Source organism: Anolis sagrei, chromosome 4, assembly GCF_037176765.1.
Source record: "Anolis sagrei isolate rAnoSag1 chromosome 4, rAnoSag1.mat, whole genome shotgun sequence".
NCBI lineage: Eukaryota > Metazoa > Chordata > Lepidosauria > Squamata > Dactyloidae > Anolis > Anolis sagrei.
Window position 1 is genome coordinate 143,832,508 of NC_090024.1, and position 17,407 is coordinate 143,849,914.

The 17,407-nt window shown below is 39.3% G+C and overlaps 1 protein-coding gene across 1 annotated transcript in view; it reads left to right on the plus strand.

Moving 5' to 3' along the window:
- The window catches only part of COL11A1 (collagen type XI alpha 1 chain), a 299,114-nt gene that overhangs the window by 73,232 nt on the left and 208,475 nt on the right, over nt 1–17,407 (plus strand). The window contains exon 5 of the mRNA XM_060774023.2: nt 9,068–9,196. Coding sequence (XP_060630006.2) covers nt 9,068–9,196 — 129 coding nt within the window. The remainder of the gene's footprint in view (nt 1–9,067; nt 9,197–17,407) is intronic.

A 17,407-nucleotide genomic window follows, 5' to 3' on the forward strand; every position in this document is an offset into this window, starting at 1 on the left:
ACTTTGTTTTAGGATGATGCATGTTTGTCAAAAGTAGAGATGGAGGTGTTCTCAAGCAGGGCAAAGTGCCCAGTGAGAAACAAATATCTGCATACCAGTTGAAGGCCATTGAGGGAACTTGTTGTTGCCTACTCTTTTTTCCTTTACTCTAAGGAAGAATATTAGCAAGTAGATATAGGGAGGGTAGAATATTAGATAAATTGTGATTTTTGAGTGTAGGGATATTATCCCACTGGGGGGGAGGGGGGAGCGTTATATATCTGTGACGTTATGTCCTGTTGCATTGAATCATTTATCGGGTCCCATCAAACATAGTTCTTTCTTTCCTTTACTCCTAAAATCACCCATTTTCAGATTTATGTCATGAGTGAGTGCAGTTCCCACCCACCCATTTTTTAAAAAACCCTTGGGGAAAAACCTTTGGGGATACTAGACTTTCCATTCCAATCCTGTGACTCCTGAGGAGAGAGGAGGAATTTATCTTCAACCCTCCTTCTCTGGGCTCTTCTCTTTCCTCCCAATCTCATTGGTCTTTAGCTGTAGAGCAATTCCGAAAGCCAAGATTACTATGAAGGAGAAATGAAAGAAAAAACAAAGTAGTGATATTTTGAAATTTTGGTATTTTTATGAAGTGCGTTAAGACATTTCAGAAACACTTCCCTGATGAGACATGCGGATGCAGGGATGAGGTCCTGCATCACCTGATGGGATCTGTTATACAGCGTTTCCTTTCTGTGTTGCATGTGTTAAGAAATGGGGGGGGGGGAGCATGACATTATATCTTAAGTTGATCACTTGAAAAGTCCCATGAAGTTTGGAAGAGCTTAGCAAGCACATACTAAACTGTTAATTTATGCCAGCAGTTGTTTACTGGTGTATGGTCAACATCTCTACTCTCTAGCAAGAGTTATCCAAGGCCCAGACTACAACAGGGGAGACAACTACTGAGGATCAATATTACCCAATGTCCTCCCCAAAGTTGTTGCATGATACACAACCATTTCTTCCTTGAAGTAATTTCATGCCATTTCTAGTCTATTTTAGCAACCGGAGGCAGGGGTAAGAAGCAAATGGGCTGATTTCTGGTTAAGGGCATCTGGAAAAGATTCATATCCATGCCCCCAGGGGTTACCTTGAGCAACCTGAGAACCACATGTGAGCAATGATGTGCACTTTGCCAACCCAGAGTGCATAATACATTTAACACTTTCTAGAGATGCTACTCCAAGTAATGAAGGGCATCTATGAGCCCTTCTACACACGCTATAAAACCTTGAAGTAACTAGGTTAAAAGGGTAAATATACTGGTACTGGCTAAACAATGTTTAGCCAAAGTGCAGGAAGGATGGAGCTAAGAGACAAAAATGTATGCTTGTACCCTGATTCTAAAAATGTATGCTTGTTTTAAAAATGTATGCTTGTACCCTGATTCTAGCTGAAAAATGTGCACCTTTTCATGACTGTATATCCCTGGAGTCATGCAAAACACATGCTTTTCTTCCCTCTCCCCTGTGTAGACTGCTTCAGCGCATGTGTGCTTTTAAAAAGCCTGAAACAGCTTTTCAGTTGACCGTACTGTCAAATGGACATACAGGTGGTTCAAGGGACGCACAAATGGAAAGCAATTAGAACTCTCTTAAATATTTTGTTTTATACTTTATAATCGTAAATAGAGCTTGAATTAACAATTGGGTAAAAGAGAGATCAGAGGGAAGTTTTTTTTTTTTAAAAAAAAAAACTCCCTCCCTGATGGGCTGGACCTCAAATGCACACATGCTAATCTACCCGTGTTTATATTAAGATATTATGCGGTTCAGTGCATGTCAGAAGGATTTTTTTAAAAAAAGTCTGCTATATGTCCCACATTTGCCCTCCATCTTGATGCACTTCAAAAGAAGACTGCCAGGATGGTGGGGGACCATATCCTGGGACTAACAAGTCTGTTTGTGGACCTTCTGTCAGGTCCCTGGATTTTTACATCCACTTTTACATTGCGGATTTTGGTGCTGTCTAGAAGCACCCTGTGTACGATGAGTATGTGATTTTCTTCACCTCTATATTTTGCATGGAGTAGAGGGAGAAAACGTGGAGGCCGTGACAGACTTTGTATTTCTAGGCGCGAAGATTACTGCAGATGCAGACTGTAGCCAGGAAATCAGAAGACGCTTACTTCTTGGGAGGAGAGCAATGTCCAGTCTCGATAAAATAGTAAAGAGTAGAGACATCAGACTGACAACAAAGATCCGCCTAGTCAAAGCCATGGTATTCCCTGTAGTAACCTACGGATGTGAGAGCTGGACTTTAGGGAAGGCTGAGCGAAGAAAGATAGATGCTTTTGAACTGTGGTGCTGGAGGAAAGTTCTGAGAGTGCCTTGGGCTGCGAGAAGATCCAACCAGTCCATCCTCCAGGAAATAAAACCCGACTGCTCATTGGAGGGAAGGATACTAGAGACAAAGTTGAAGTACTTTGGCCACATCATGAGGAGACAGGAAAGCCTAGAAAAGACAATTATGTTGGGGAAAGTGGAAGGCAAAAGGAAGAGGGGCCAACCAAGGGCAAGATGGATGGATGGCATCCTTGAAGTGACTGGACTGACCTTGAAGGAGCTGGGGGTGGTGACGACCGACAGGGAGCTCTGGCGTGGGCTGGTCCATGAGGTCACGAAGAGTCTGAGACAACTGAACGAATGAACAACAAATGCTTTGTTTCATAGTTGTTCATCAATAGGAAACACAATTTTCAAGCCCAGTTACTTAGATTTGCATTTCTGAGAAAATCCCACTGCAGGTGAATAGAGAAGTTTATTGTAAGAGACATACATTCCCTAGTTTAATCCATAGAGGAGCAGTTTCTCATGTTTTCATGTTTCAAAAAGAGGAATCTGAGGATTTCATCCAAGGTTGGATTGAGACTTGGGTCACAGACAGACTTTGTGCAGTGAAAACTAGGTGTCAGGCACTGTTTCTTTGTCCCAGAATTCTAGGTATGACCTGCTACTTGCAGCAGCTAACTTTGGCCGTTTCATACAGTCTGCCAACTCCATTATGAATCTGAATCTAAAATGATAAATTTCTTGGACACCTTTTTATACTGCTTTGTTCTTAATCCAAAATATGTAACATTAGTAATGTCTGGAAAACCCAAGATTTAGCCACTCTTTTGTGATTGTTTTGTTACTCTATTATTGTCTGTGTCTCTTAAGGGAACATTATATGTTCTATGGTTCTACTTTGACTGCAAAAGCAACATCCTATGAAATTGGCAGCTTGGGGAGTGGTATATAGAATTCTTGGCCAGAGAGCTCTAGTGTCTTTTCAGACTGCCAATCATGTGATTCCAAAGAATGAAGCCATGGAAGATAGACCCCTTCTACACTGTCATATACAATGACAGATTATTTGTTTTGAACGAGATTGTAAGGCAGTATAGACTGTTGACCCTCATCACACTTATCTTAAATCCTAGGATGCTTCCACCATGACTTGGGAATGGAGCCCTATGCATGACGTCCTGTGATATCTGGCTGAGGCTCGTTGCCAACCGGGGTGAAAGTGTGCGAAGAGACCTCACTCTCAACACAGGAGGCTTCCTATATTGTGCAGGCTCCAATGGAGCTAGCACAGATCCTTGAGAGACACTTCCCCTGAGAGGGATCTACATGGGGGTTACAGATTTACCCCGCTTCACATCTCTTTTCTCCCAGAAACCAGGTGAAACAGGATGCTTTGCCTGGCCTTTCTGCTGAGGTCACCCTATAATCTAATTCAAGGCAGATAATGTGGATTATTTGCTTTGATAATCTGGATTTTAAGGTAGTGTAGAAGGGGCGTAAAGTGGTATCATCATGCTATACCTATATGTCACACTGTCATATATCCCAGTTCAATGTAGATAATGTGGGATTTTATTCAGCTGTGTGGAAGGCGCCTTAGGACAGTTCCAGACAGCACTTTAATGTGAGTCCTGTTGGTTTAAGAAACCTGATTGGGCCTGCATTGAAGTCCACACATGCCCAGAAAGCTCATGCTTTTCTGGGGGAGGTCTCCAGATGCCTTGTCGGACATAGAAACGATGCACCTGGAGGGGGGGGGGCAGGAGCATTTTCCCCCTCTCCCACTCTCCTGGCACATCATTTCTGTGCACCAGGAATGCTCTGGAGAAGGGGGAAAGACAGCCGGGTAAGTTATTTTATTTTTAAGGCTTTCCCGGGGAGGGGGGTGTGGGCTGTTTTGGGTTTGTTGGGCTCCGCGACGCTTTTCCTGAGCCCAATCCACACAGCACACATAGCTGGAAAGACTTCCAGCTGTCAAATTACTTTGGGTCAAAGCAGGGTTTTCCTGCTTTGTCCTGAAGGAATTTGTTTTTATACGATGGGTCATATGGATGCCCCATTTGAAAACACGGGAGGGTGCACATTTTGGGTGCTGTCTGGATGTGCCCTTAGTTACAGATATTTCACCTGCAATTTCAGGAAAGATATCAGTATTTTAATACAATAGAATAAACACGTGCAAAAACATTATTTTAAAATAGATTTTGGAGGACCCGGTTTTGGGGTCATGCTCATAGTGTTGTGATTCTTCATGCATCAGAGGCATCCTTTCTGTTTGTGGTGGCTATAAGTGAATCTTCCTAATGTCACAATGGGATGAACCACCATGTCTGAACCTACTGATAGGGATAATATACTTGACTTGTCAATTTAAATGCTAGGAAAGCTAATCATCCTGAATTAGATCTTAGGAATGTAGGTGAGTTCCCGGTGATTAGAAATATTGACCGCACAAAAAGAAAGAGAATTCCCCCACCTCTATGTGCACACATTCCCTCCAGAAACAGATGCACATCTTCAGTCTAAAGAAGCTGAAATATTCAAGCAGAGGCTTGTAGCTTTTCCAGTTGATTTCCCGTGCCTTTGTGGAACTATATATGAATGTGGATAAGGGGCTGGGCAGAGGGAGTCAGGTGGAAGACTGATTATGTTAAAGTCATCATTTCTGAACAGCCAAAGTGCATATTCATAAGCAAATGTAATTAAAGTCAAGGAATCCTATGCGTGACTTTAAAGTACTGTCTGTTGCTTCTGGATGGTTATTAGATTATAAAACATCTGAATAGGGGGAAAGGGAAGGGTAATGGAGATAACTGTGAGTCAGTTGCAGCAGTGTAAGTAAAATAAGATTAAAACATTAGTTTTCTATGCGCTCGATTAGCAAGAGGATTAAATGCAGAACAAATCGTAATAAAAACATGCGAGCTAATTTCTTCATTGCTACACTGGTGTCATAGTGAGTGCAGAGAGAGAAATGTCATTCGTATGCTTTAGGAGAGAGAGAAAACATCAGTCTTAGCTTCTCTGTGGGAAGTTGAAAGTGGATGAAAATCATGACTGCTGTCCACAATTGTGTACCTGCACCAGCAATGGCATGTGTTAACTAGGAACCTCATTATATGCAGCCTTGTCAGCTCTGTGATTCACCACCTTCCCTGGCAAATCAGGGCAGCAGCAGGGCAATTTTTGCACCCCAATTGGCAGCTGACACCTGGGAAAGCAGGAGCAACCCTGTTGTTCCTTACTAAACATAGGGCTGTGTTTGTGTTCGTGTCATACGATGGATGGTGTGGGGCCTCATGGGTGCACTGGGGCTGAAGTGTCCAGGATGTTTATTTTGCCCCATCTGATAAGGCTGTAAGTATTTAGGGTTTTTGTATAAATTAAGTGCCAAATAGCTTGGGTTGTTTTCATGCAATTCCTTCTTTGAATGTGACCACCCTACATGCTCATGGAAGGAATGTGTTCCTCAAAGTGACGCAGAATATCAGTGTTTCTCCAGCCTTCCTTTACCAGCAACCTATGCTAATGCTGCACAAAAATACCAGCTAGATAGTGCATAGATCAGGCATGGGCAAACTTCAACCCTTCAGGCGTTTTGGGTGTCAACTCCCAGAAATCCCAGTCAGCTTACCAGGAATTGTTAGGAATTGTTAGGAGCTGTTAGGAATTGTGGGAGTTGAAGTCCAAAACACCTAGAGGGACAAAGTTTACCCATATCTGGGATAGAGGATGGAGACATTGTAAAATTAAGACTCTTTGTTCAGAACCTTGATTAACTCTCTGGGCCTATACATTTAATTCTCTCCAAACTAATGCATGACAAACTGATTCAGAAGGTAGAATGTAACTCTGATAGGGTATGATGTTGGATACCATAGAATGTAATTGTACATCACAGATTATGTACTTTAACTTGATAATTAAAAGACCACTAGAGCTTCTGTTTAAAACAAAAAAAAAGCAACTACATTTGCTTTAGAACAAATATATAGGAGAGGACAAGTTGAGCTATTGTTAATGTTAGTGAGCAAGTCAATTTGTTAAGACAGGTGCCACTTAGGAACTAGTCTAGCTGTTTTGACTGATGTAACTTGGAGGACAATTTAATCCTTCCTCAGGATTCAGGTTTCCCCTTTGTGAAAGACCCGGGTCTGATGGACTAAAGGGCCTATATGGACAGGCCCACGGGGAGTTCTAGAACTTCCCTGGGGCCTGCCCTGGAGTCCAGAAGGTGTGATATCCACCCCCCTTTTCCAACCTCCCACCAATAAAAGCCCGAAAAATTACTAAGAGTTTACCCTCTCTCCATTAGGCGTCACAGCACAGTTCCTGGAATGTACTATTACATGCGAGTTCCTTGGTGTCATTGGTACATTCCAGGAATTATGTTTCAAGGCCTAATGGTGGCCGGTAAGTTATTTTTTACTTTTTTCTCCATTATTAAGGGGTTTTGTGAAGGGGTGGGGACTGTCACCTTGTCCTCCTGAAAGGATTCAGGAGGGCATCTGGACACCCGCCCTAGAAAGCACGCACTTCCGGGGCATGTGTGGCCTAGAACCCGGGAACATTTGCATTTTTAAAATGCAGTTATTCCCGAGTTTAACTGCTGTCTGGAACCACCCATAGTCAATGTAGATGTGCCCCTCGAATCAATTAGCTCTGGTTTGTTCTGCCCCAAAAGACCAAGCTTTAACAGGAAGTAAGATCTGTTCTCTGTGTGTTTGTTTAGTTTTTGTTTTCGGTGTTGTTGGTTTTTCATTAACATTTAACAATATATCACTGAATAAACCAAGAGTTCGTGGCCTATGATTTGTTTAGACCTTCTTGCTAAAAATGGGAGCAGTTGGAAAGAGGACATAAATAGTCTGCTCCTTCATATTAAACCAGGCTTACTGTTATAGGTGAATCAGATCTAGATGTACAAAACTGGCAAAGCCATCAAACTTAATTGAGATACAGAATGCAGTCTAGCATAGATTTGTATCTTCTAGAATTTTAAAAGAATTTATGTGGAGTTAGCCTGTAGATGGTGTAGCATATTATGGCCATATCTCCTTACATGTTAGGAGCTTTTGATTTTTAGGTCTCTTCCATATTTATACTATAATGTGTTATTGTTATTTGAAATGTGCTATTAGTAAAAGGCTCATGATCCATTCAAAGTAAGCCTGTTTAAGACCTGTGGATTCTAATAAGAAGGAAGGATAGCATTATAATTAGTTAATTAAATTTTAAAAAGATACTGTGATTTGGTTCATTATGGGCTGATCATTACTTGTGTGTGTATCTCTCTTGTGTTATCCAGTTCTTTAAGCCTTATTTATTTCAAGGGTGGTAGATATGAATTGAAACAGTTACATTAATGCAATGGTACATGCAGACCCTACGTTACGAACAAAATAGGTTCTTTAGATTTGTTCATAAGCTGAATTTACATGTAAGTCAGAGCAGGTACATTTTTAAGTGTAACTTCAGCTACAGATAGATAGATAGATAGATAGATAGATAGATAGATAGATAGATAGATAGACAGACAGGCAAACAGACAGACAGATGCTTTGAATAACATCTGGAAGGACGATCACTCCAGTGGTGTTTGTTTTGCTGTCTGTGTCCCTGTTCATTTCACCTCATTTTCTGTACCTATGACAATTGGATTTTGAAAAAATGTAGCTTGTTGTGGAAACCAAGATTCAGTTGTAACATCTTTCACCTATGATAATGCATTCAGGAGTGGATTTCCCATTGTAGGGATAGATTTCTAGCACTTTCTGCTGTGACACCCCATTCTTAACTATGAGTTGCATGTAAACAAGTTATTTGTAACTTGGGGATTGTCTGTATATCATTTTCTGTGGGTGCTGTCCTGTTGTGAAGGAACCTCTGGCCACCCTGTTAACTAAGAGAAGTTGTCCACTTCAAGCATGTTTTTCAGTATATCTGATCATTTTCAAGAGTCTGTATGTTTGTTTTATATGTATATGTGTATCTATATCTCTGTGTGTATTTTAAAATCATATACAAATTGAATGTAGATATAAGCTCTCTTTTTGTGACAGAATTCCTTTTTGAGCAGAGGGAATTAAATAGTTATTCTGTTGCCTCATTAAATGAAGACACTTAAAAATTGATATTCTTAAATTGTGTGTGTCTGTGTATGGAGGGGATTTTTAAAATATTATATATGGTAGCATATAAAATATTTTAAAAATCCCCTCCATACACAGACACACGCAATTTAAGAGTGCTACCACTCTTCCATTTATATTATAGTTTAATGTTTTAACAGATACTGACTGTTTTGATTCTGAGCTGTTTGCATCCTCAGAGACAGCCATCACAAATTTGTCTCTGCTCACCCTGGTTGTATGATAATATAGAGATGGCATTGTTATTACCTCGTAGATCACAAGAGGATAATTGCAGCCCATATCTTAATCATGCAACCAATTTGCACACAAGGACTTAAAGATTTGGCTCTTGCTACAAAATGACTTCACCTCTCACTTAATCAACTGTTTGTACACAACAAAGTCATTAAAACAGCCTGATGAAACACAGCCATAATAGACAAATATAAATTGTGCTGATAAATTAATGGGTGCTACAGAATAATTAAATCTCTGTTAGATCTCACTTAACCAAGGTTGTTCCCTACAGAAGGACTCTTATTCATTACCCCCATGAATGTAATGATGGCTGATTTACAATCTTCTTATGTTTCCCGGCAGGGTGATATCCAGCAGCTGTTGATCATCGGAGATCCTAGAGCAGCTTACGACTATTGTGAGCATTATAGCCCAGACTGTGATTCCCCTGTGCCCAATGCTCCCCAAGCTCAAGAACCTCAGGTTGATGAGGTGAGTAATGAGCCATGTTTTATTAGATGTATTTTACTTTAATAGGTAGGCTGGATTCAAGTTATTCTGCAGATAGTAATTTAAGCATTTATTTAGAGCTAAAGGGGTAGCTGTCTTTACTAACATGTGTATTTAACCATCTTGATCGAGTGTGTTTTAAAAAGTTTTAGCATTTAACATTTCTTTCTGTAAATTATTTCTTGAAAATTTGTGTAAAATGTTCAAGTTATATTATTTCCATATAAGAATGTGGTTATTTATATCTTACACTGTGTACTACATACATAGATGAATAGCATGGTGTGTATGTGTGCATGTGCTTAAATTCAGTGTACATACCCTATCCATTATGCCAAGTCTTGTATGCATTCATGATTAATTATATCAAGGCCATACAAGGAACAAATCCCTAAAAGTTTTCTAATGGTGCCAAGGCTATCCTTCCTGACTTTCTTCCATGGCTTTTGATATATTAATTCGCCAGTCTTGCTGGTAAACTGAATGCCTCTGTTTACCCATGGATCATATTATTTTACTTGTTTAATATTTTTAGAACTTTACATCTTGTGCATTTCTGTTGGTGTTTTCTGTAATTGTTGGGAACTGCTTTAAGCTTCAACCTGGGAAAAAGATCAGGATAGAAATCATTGTCATCATCATCACCAGTACCATCACCATCGAACTTCATGTCATAAATTAAGAGGGAATTAGAGGTGGCCAGTGAAATGGTAAGATGAGTATCAATTTGCTGTGATTGTTGCTCAGCAGCCTTTTTTTCTGTAGAGGAAAGTCTCCAGTGTTAGATGGTTTGGGAGAGTAACACTCCTAGTAGTTGGTCAGGTCAGAGCTAGCTGTGGCAGAAACTGAAAAAAGATCTATTTTCTTCGGTGTTGGAGCAAACTTTGCATCACTTTCTTACAACTTCACAAATATATACTGTACTTGCTATCACAATTTGTTCACTATTCTCTTTCCAGAGGTGATGGTAGTTGGAGGGTCATATAAAATTAAGTGATCGTTTTTGTCTTGAAACCTGGTTTTTGTGTTTGAGTTGCTAAGGAGAGGAGGGTCACTTGTTCCATCTGTACTATTATGTGAGAATCCTACTACTGGAAGGAGAGATAAATCAATTCCAAATTTTCACTATGATGAAAGGAGTTATCCAGAGTGCTGAATCTATTTAGGAAGAAGGTTCAGAATTTTATAGAGCAACTTAAAGATCGCATTTCAATCTGGATTCAGCATCGCAATGACATGGGAGATACTAAATGCCACTAAACAGAAGGAGCAATAGTTAAAAGTGTGTAGAACTCACATTTTGGGAGGCCTTTTTATTAGACATGTTTATTAGAGTGTGACTCTAATTAATATATCTAATAAAAAGGGGTTACAAAATCCATCCAACATAAAGTTGGTGATCTCAGTCATACTTCTTTTCTGCATAGGCTCCACATGTCAGAGACAATGATTTTTAAGTAGGATTGAGCTCTGGAACTTCCCAACGAAGCAACAACTACCTCAAGTGACACCCAGAAGAGATAAACAAGAACAGGATCCCTTCTCTCACTGGCCTTACTTAAAGATTGACTTCTGTCAAATCCATTTGGATCCTTTCCTTAGTACAGTATAAGAGCCTTGATTAGTTTGGTTACCCCGCCAAACTTTCTCTGTCTCTACAATATTGAGTTTTCAAAATCTTTCACATAGGATCACATATTCATTAACTCATCAAATGATGAGTGCTTCCTTTCTGCCTTTGATAATATAGAACAGCAATCTGGTGATTTTTCCCAAAGTATTTTGTCACATCTTTTCTCCATGCTATTTCCCGAGGTCATTTCAGCGATGGGTTGCCATGATGTAGTAATTTCTTAGTTTGTGGTGTAGCTGCTAATTCTAGGCTTTTTATATGGCCGTATGAACTGAACTCTGCAACTCATGTGCACCATTTGTATACTCTCAAGATCTAGAAATATCCATACTCTACAGGGACTACCCAAATTGTGCAAGTATCAGAACTCTGCAAAGACTGGTAGTTGCCTGCTGCTCTTGGCTGATCAAAAAATATCTTATTCCCTTGATTGGATAATGCAATGAATTTTTTTCACCAGGTACAGTTGCGGTAGAAAAGGCAAATTCCTCTAATTACAAGCATAATTAGAGGAAGAATCTCATTAAATTTTTAATTATCAAATTTAATTTTTTAAAGTTTATATGTAGTTTCAGATGTGTTCAACACAAAATTCACATGGGATACTTTTGTATAGAAAAGGAGATTTGCTGTGCAGGAAATAACATTTTATTATCAGAAACAATATTTTTTTGCAGAACATTCTATTTCCTGCATAGAAAATACTGTTTTTTGAGCAAAACAGGCATATGTGAATTTCTGTATTTTAAAAAAAATCCCAAACTGTGAAGTTTTTCTTCACTTTAGGATTCTTCTTGACAGGATTTCCAGACATTTGAGAATACCTTTAATTATTTTCCAATTATTTTTTGAAAATTATTCCCATCTCTTCCATTTAGTCTGATTTGATCTAGCACAATTTTTCCAAATCAAGTGTTGGGGCAAGAAAAAGCCTTGTGAGCTATTCAGGATTGTTAGGCCTCAGCAAATGCAGGAATCCTTAGCAGGGATCCAACTGTTTACATTTACCAGACATGATGAAACCATGCTATTATCCAGGACTTTAGCCTCTTCCTTAGCAGATTAAAACAGTGGTATTCTATAGATGCAACTTTCCTATGGCTCTTATTCATATCCAGGTAATGGAACTGAAGCCCACATTAAAGAGTGCTGCAGGATCATTATCGTAGTCATAATCAAAGGAGTTTTGAATGAGGGTGAAATTCTATGTCTCCCGTATAACATTTTGAAAAATCTGAGCATTGACTTTTGTAAATATTCCCTCTGCGCTGTAAACACAAATGCATTGAACTGTGTCCAGGCAAATCACATTAATTTAGCCACATCTCTGGAGTCAAGAGATGAAAAAGTCCTATTTAGTCATGCACCCCTTGGCCTTCTCAAAGCTGAATTGTTCCCTGTAGTATATATATACACATTCTAGTGAGCAGTGCAGTCTGATTCAGAAAGGCCTCATAGTAAAGGCCCTTCAGTTCCTTGCTTGGAACAGTATCCCATAGCCTCATAAATCTCACAGCCTGACTGGGGATGGAGAAATGGTTCCCAAATGGGAGCTCTGCTTCATTTGTTTTGGCCCTGCCCCAATTCCAAGGATTATGTGAACGAAGGGGGGTGGGGAATACTTCTAAATGAACTGTTCTTTTGAACGGAAGATCCAAATGAAGCTTAGCCATGTTCTTTGGAATACCCACATGTACCATATTTTACAATACTAATTTAGCCCTTCTATTCTCTAAAGACTTGCTAACTTACTGGATGTCTACTTCCTTCAAGACACATATTGCATGAGGCACCACTTTGCGATCTGCCATCCAGGATTTAACTATACCTGTAGGACTGAAGCCTGTAGAGATAAACTTTCTTGTTAGTAAAGCATTTCATTCTGTTTCCTGAGGGCAATTAGAGTAATGAAAATCATAAATATTCCAATAGCCATTGATTTTTGTGCACTCTTGAGGAACTACTCACTTTGATGCAGCACTATCCTAAATTATTTCACTCAAAAAAGTGTGAGCAGTATTCTAAACCAGCTACTTTGTCTAAGTAAACTTAACTAATTAAGCTGTTCTGTTTAACCTTCTCACCCAAACCTAATGGAGACGTCGTTCACTCATGCTCTGATCACCAATGCAATGTACTCCCTTCTCCCCATGCAACTGATGCCCAGTAAAGAACATTGAGGGTTATTATTGAGTTAATAATATTATAATAATGACTAAAGTAGTGATTCCTGAATGCAGAACAGTTACTTAGATGTACAGAGTCTTTTCATTTTATAGTGGCAAGAAAATTGTTATTTACCATTACTTCTATTGAGAACAATAATTATGTCCTTAAAGTGCTACACAAACTTTGTATCATTTGAATTATTCTTATTCTTCTTATTAGTACTATTATTACTATTATTTATATCCTATTTTTTCTCTCCACAAAGGAGACTCAAAGCAGCTATTAACTTAGTACAAACATATCTCTTCTTTGAATGTCTCTGAAACTGTCATGTCTCAAGCAGGATTCTTATCAGTTTTTCCCCCTCCAGAACGATATTGCACAGTAAAGGTGATTCGGAGTTCAGAAACCTTTCCTCCAGTATTCAGAAAGCAATCCACTTCCAAAGCAATCCCTTCATTTAATTATGGCTTAGCTTCTTCTCTTTGCATTGGTGAAGTGATGCTTCTGAAATGTATCTAATGAAGAAAACAGCCCTTTTACAGGAACTGCATGACAATCAGATTGTGTAATACAAAATATGCTCCTCTCTAATGTAGGAAGTATGAGATCACAATGGAAAGATAGTGTTGCATCAAGGAATGCCAGGTTTTGTTCATCCCAGAACTTTGCAATCACACTGCCTAACCATGTGCAATAATAATTACAAATGGATGTTTAATATGTTCTCATGATCTTATTGTAACTTCAGACATTCTAAAGAAGGAACAGGAGAACAATTATCTTAGCGTATTTCTGGTATGAGTTTAAAAAGGGAAATTGTATGACAGGATTTTGAAACTGTTTCTGCAGCTGGAGGTTGTATGTTTCACGTCCCACTATTTTCCTTTTGGTAGTTACTAGGGCTGGTGGTTTCGTTCGTTAATTTCGTAATTCGTTATTAATTCGTATTTAAATTAGCTTACGATCCGATATTGAGCCATGCAGGAGCAATTAAAAATCGAAACAAATTTTTCAATTTATTTCATAATTGTTTCGTAATTGTTTCGTAATTGTTTCGTAATTGTTTCGAAATTGTTTCGTAATTGTTTCGTAATTGTTTCCGTATGTCTGGTGCAAGTTTTAGGGTTGTTGTTTGTTTTATCAGTGATAAAAAATAAATTATCACACCAACAGTCAACAACAGAGGGAGAGGGAAGCTTCAGAAGTTCCCCCTGTCCCATTTGGAGGGTTTTTTTTTGCATATTGCGCAATCGTGTCCACCATTAACGAATCGATTCGTAATTGTTTCGTAGTTTACAAAATTTTGTATATTTCGAACTTTTTTAAAGAAAAATTTCAGAATTCTTTTAAAAAACGAAACATAAACCCCCCCTAAAAACGAATCGAGTTTAGAAACAAATTTTTCCGTGGTTACCCAGCCCTAGTGGTTACATTTGGAAAATGGTATCACTGCTGACATAGCCTACCCAGGATTTCAACTGAGTTTGGAATATTTTGCCATTTAGTGTTGAGTTTGGATTGAACACAAGCCTTTCCTTCTTCTGGGTATTGGTATGCAACAATGGCATTGTTCCGTTTCTGACACTGAAATGAAATGGACAGGAGTCTCTTCAACACTACCCCACTTTGCATAATCATTTGGAGTGGGTAGTAAAAAGGCTTCACTCCTAACCAAAAAAGGTCAAAAAAGGAACAACATTCACTGTATTCACTGTATTTGTTCATCCAAATGTAGTGGGAATTATGATTCTTGAGGTTTCCCGGGGTCTCTTTATTTTAAACAAAATCAAAATCTTAGATTTGGGGTGAATCTTTAGAGCCATTTTGCCCAGCCACCTGCCATGCAGGTATATACAATGAAAGCACTCTTTTTTCTTCATGTCAGGAGCAACTTGAGAAACTGCAAGTTGCTTCTGGTTCGTGAGAATTGGCTGTCTGCAAGGACGTTGCCCAGGGGATGCCCGGATGTTTTACCATCCTATGGGAGGCTTCTCGCATGCCCCTGCATGAAAAGCTGGAGCTGATAGAACCACTGACCTTTTAGTCAGCTCACTCCGCTCCCCAGATTCAAATTGCTGATCTTTTAGTCAGCAGTCCTGTTGGCACAAGGGTTTAACCCATTGCGCCACCAGGGGCTCCTGAAAGAAGCCTATAAAAGCTCTGCTTAAATACCTACAAAGGAGGAGAGTCCATCATTCTCCAAGAGTCCATCATTCTGTTACACTGCCATAGAGTTTTTAGCTAAGAAATTACTTCTTAGAAAAAGCTAAAACACAAGCAGCTCCTTAAGTCATTCCTCTAAAGGCTTGATTTGATCTTTGGTCAACATGGCAATCTCTCTTTGGACATATTTCAGCTTCTTAATATCTTTCTTGAACTGTGGTTCTCAGAATTGAACAATGTTGAAGTCTGGCTAAAGCAGGTGTACAATCTGTGCATATTTCATGCTGAGGCCTTAATGGAGAATGATTACGAGGCCCAGGACCAGCATAATGAAATTGTCAGAAAACCTTTCTTCCTTTGGAAAATCCTCAGAAATCAAGGGGTAATTTTATAATTTTTCCCAGAGGCAGCTTACAGATTTGGGGACACTCTATTGGCAGTGCTGCCTTGAAGAGAGCCCCAACATCAATAATAAGACACATGATCTTTTCATGTCCATGGTCTTAAGATCAGTTTGCTACATTTATAGTAAAAAAATGTGAAAGACTTTCTGCTGAATATTCCAGAGAGTGACTGCTGAATTGATTCAATGGGGTTATTTATTTATTTATTTATTTATCGTGTCATCAGCAACCATTGTATTACAATTCCAACAGAGCAAAACAAACACAGAGATTAAAAAGAAAAGGAAAAAAAAAAGAAAGAAAAAAAACCACACAGATTTTGTAAATTTGGTATTTGGTTAAATGTCCTTTGACCAGTATCTGGCCACTTGGAGTGCCTCTGGGGTTGCCGCAAGAAGGTCCTCCATCGTGCATGTGGCAGGGCTCAGGGTGCATTGCAGCAGGTGGTCAGTGGTTTGTTCTTCTCCGCACTCGCATGCCGAGGATTCCACCCTGTAGCCCCATTTCTTAAGATTGGCTCTGCATCTCGTGGTGCCAGAGCGCAATCTGTTCAGCGCCTTCCAAGTCGCCCAGTCTTCTGAGTGCCCAGGGGGGAGTCTCTCATCTGGTATCACCCATGAATTGAGGTGCTGGGTTTGGGCCTGCCACTTTTGGACTCTCGCTTGCTGGGGTGTTCCAGCGAGTGTCTCTGTAGTTCTAAGAAAACTATGTCTTGATTTAAGTCGTTGACGTGCTGGCTGATACCCAAACAGGGGATGAGCTGGAGATGTCTCTGCCTTGGTCCTTTCACTATTGGATGCTACTTCCCGGCGGATGTCAGGTGGTGCAGGTGGTCAGGTGGTCAGGTGGTGCAGGGGTTAGTTTGAATGGTTAAATAATCATGTCTGGTAAAAGCAACTTCCTTTGTGGCAGACTCAGTAAGATGCCTGTAGAATAAAGAGTTCCAGAAGAGTCATCCAAATGAGCCAAGACACACACTACAAGGAAAGGTATTTGATCAGCCGCACCATTGAAAATTACCTCATATTCATATTTTCAGTGCCCTTACAAAAACATCAGATGACTGGAAACCACCCACCTTTGTAAAATGATAGGTTTGCTGTGTTCTTTCTATATGACAAAAGTAATCAAACGTTAACTCTCTAGATTACAGTGCAAAAGCCTGAATTAGGATATGAAGAATGAAGTCATGACCTGAGTTTCTGTCTTGACCTTATAGGCTTTATTTGTGCACAAAAAAGCTGCTAATGGTGGGACATTGCATTGACTGTCCATTGTGCCATCTGACTGAGCCTTATTTATCTGTTTCTGATTAAACTCCTTTATAATCTCTTTTGAGGATGATTTTTTTTGTGCCAAAAATGTTTTATGTGGCGAAAATAACCAAACAGAAAAACCAACGAACACATTTTTGCAGAAAATAAGTCCCAAACTTAAAAATTGCAGAAAGCATTCCTAAAATTAAACATAGATTGCTTCAAAAATGAAAGTAGTGAAAAATGACATCCCGGTTATTAACTCATATGAAACATTATTGTTAGGGATTTATTTCATTCTCAAGAGAAATAATCCTCTATGTGTGTGTATAATTGCAAAGTTTTAGATTTTTCTTTTTAAAAAACCTAATGTCTGCCTAGATCGTTTTCTCTTATGCTGCTGCATAAATTATGCCAAATTCTCCTTTTTATTTTTTAGGGCAGCGGGAGATACTTGAGCCAAATAAATCGTTCTTGTGAGTTTAGAAGTTGTGCTGATCCACTAGGACAAGCATTAATGAGCTGTGAAATGTGCTAAAGCCATATTTTAAAGTCATTTTCATGA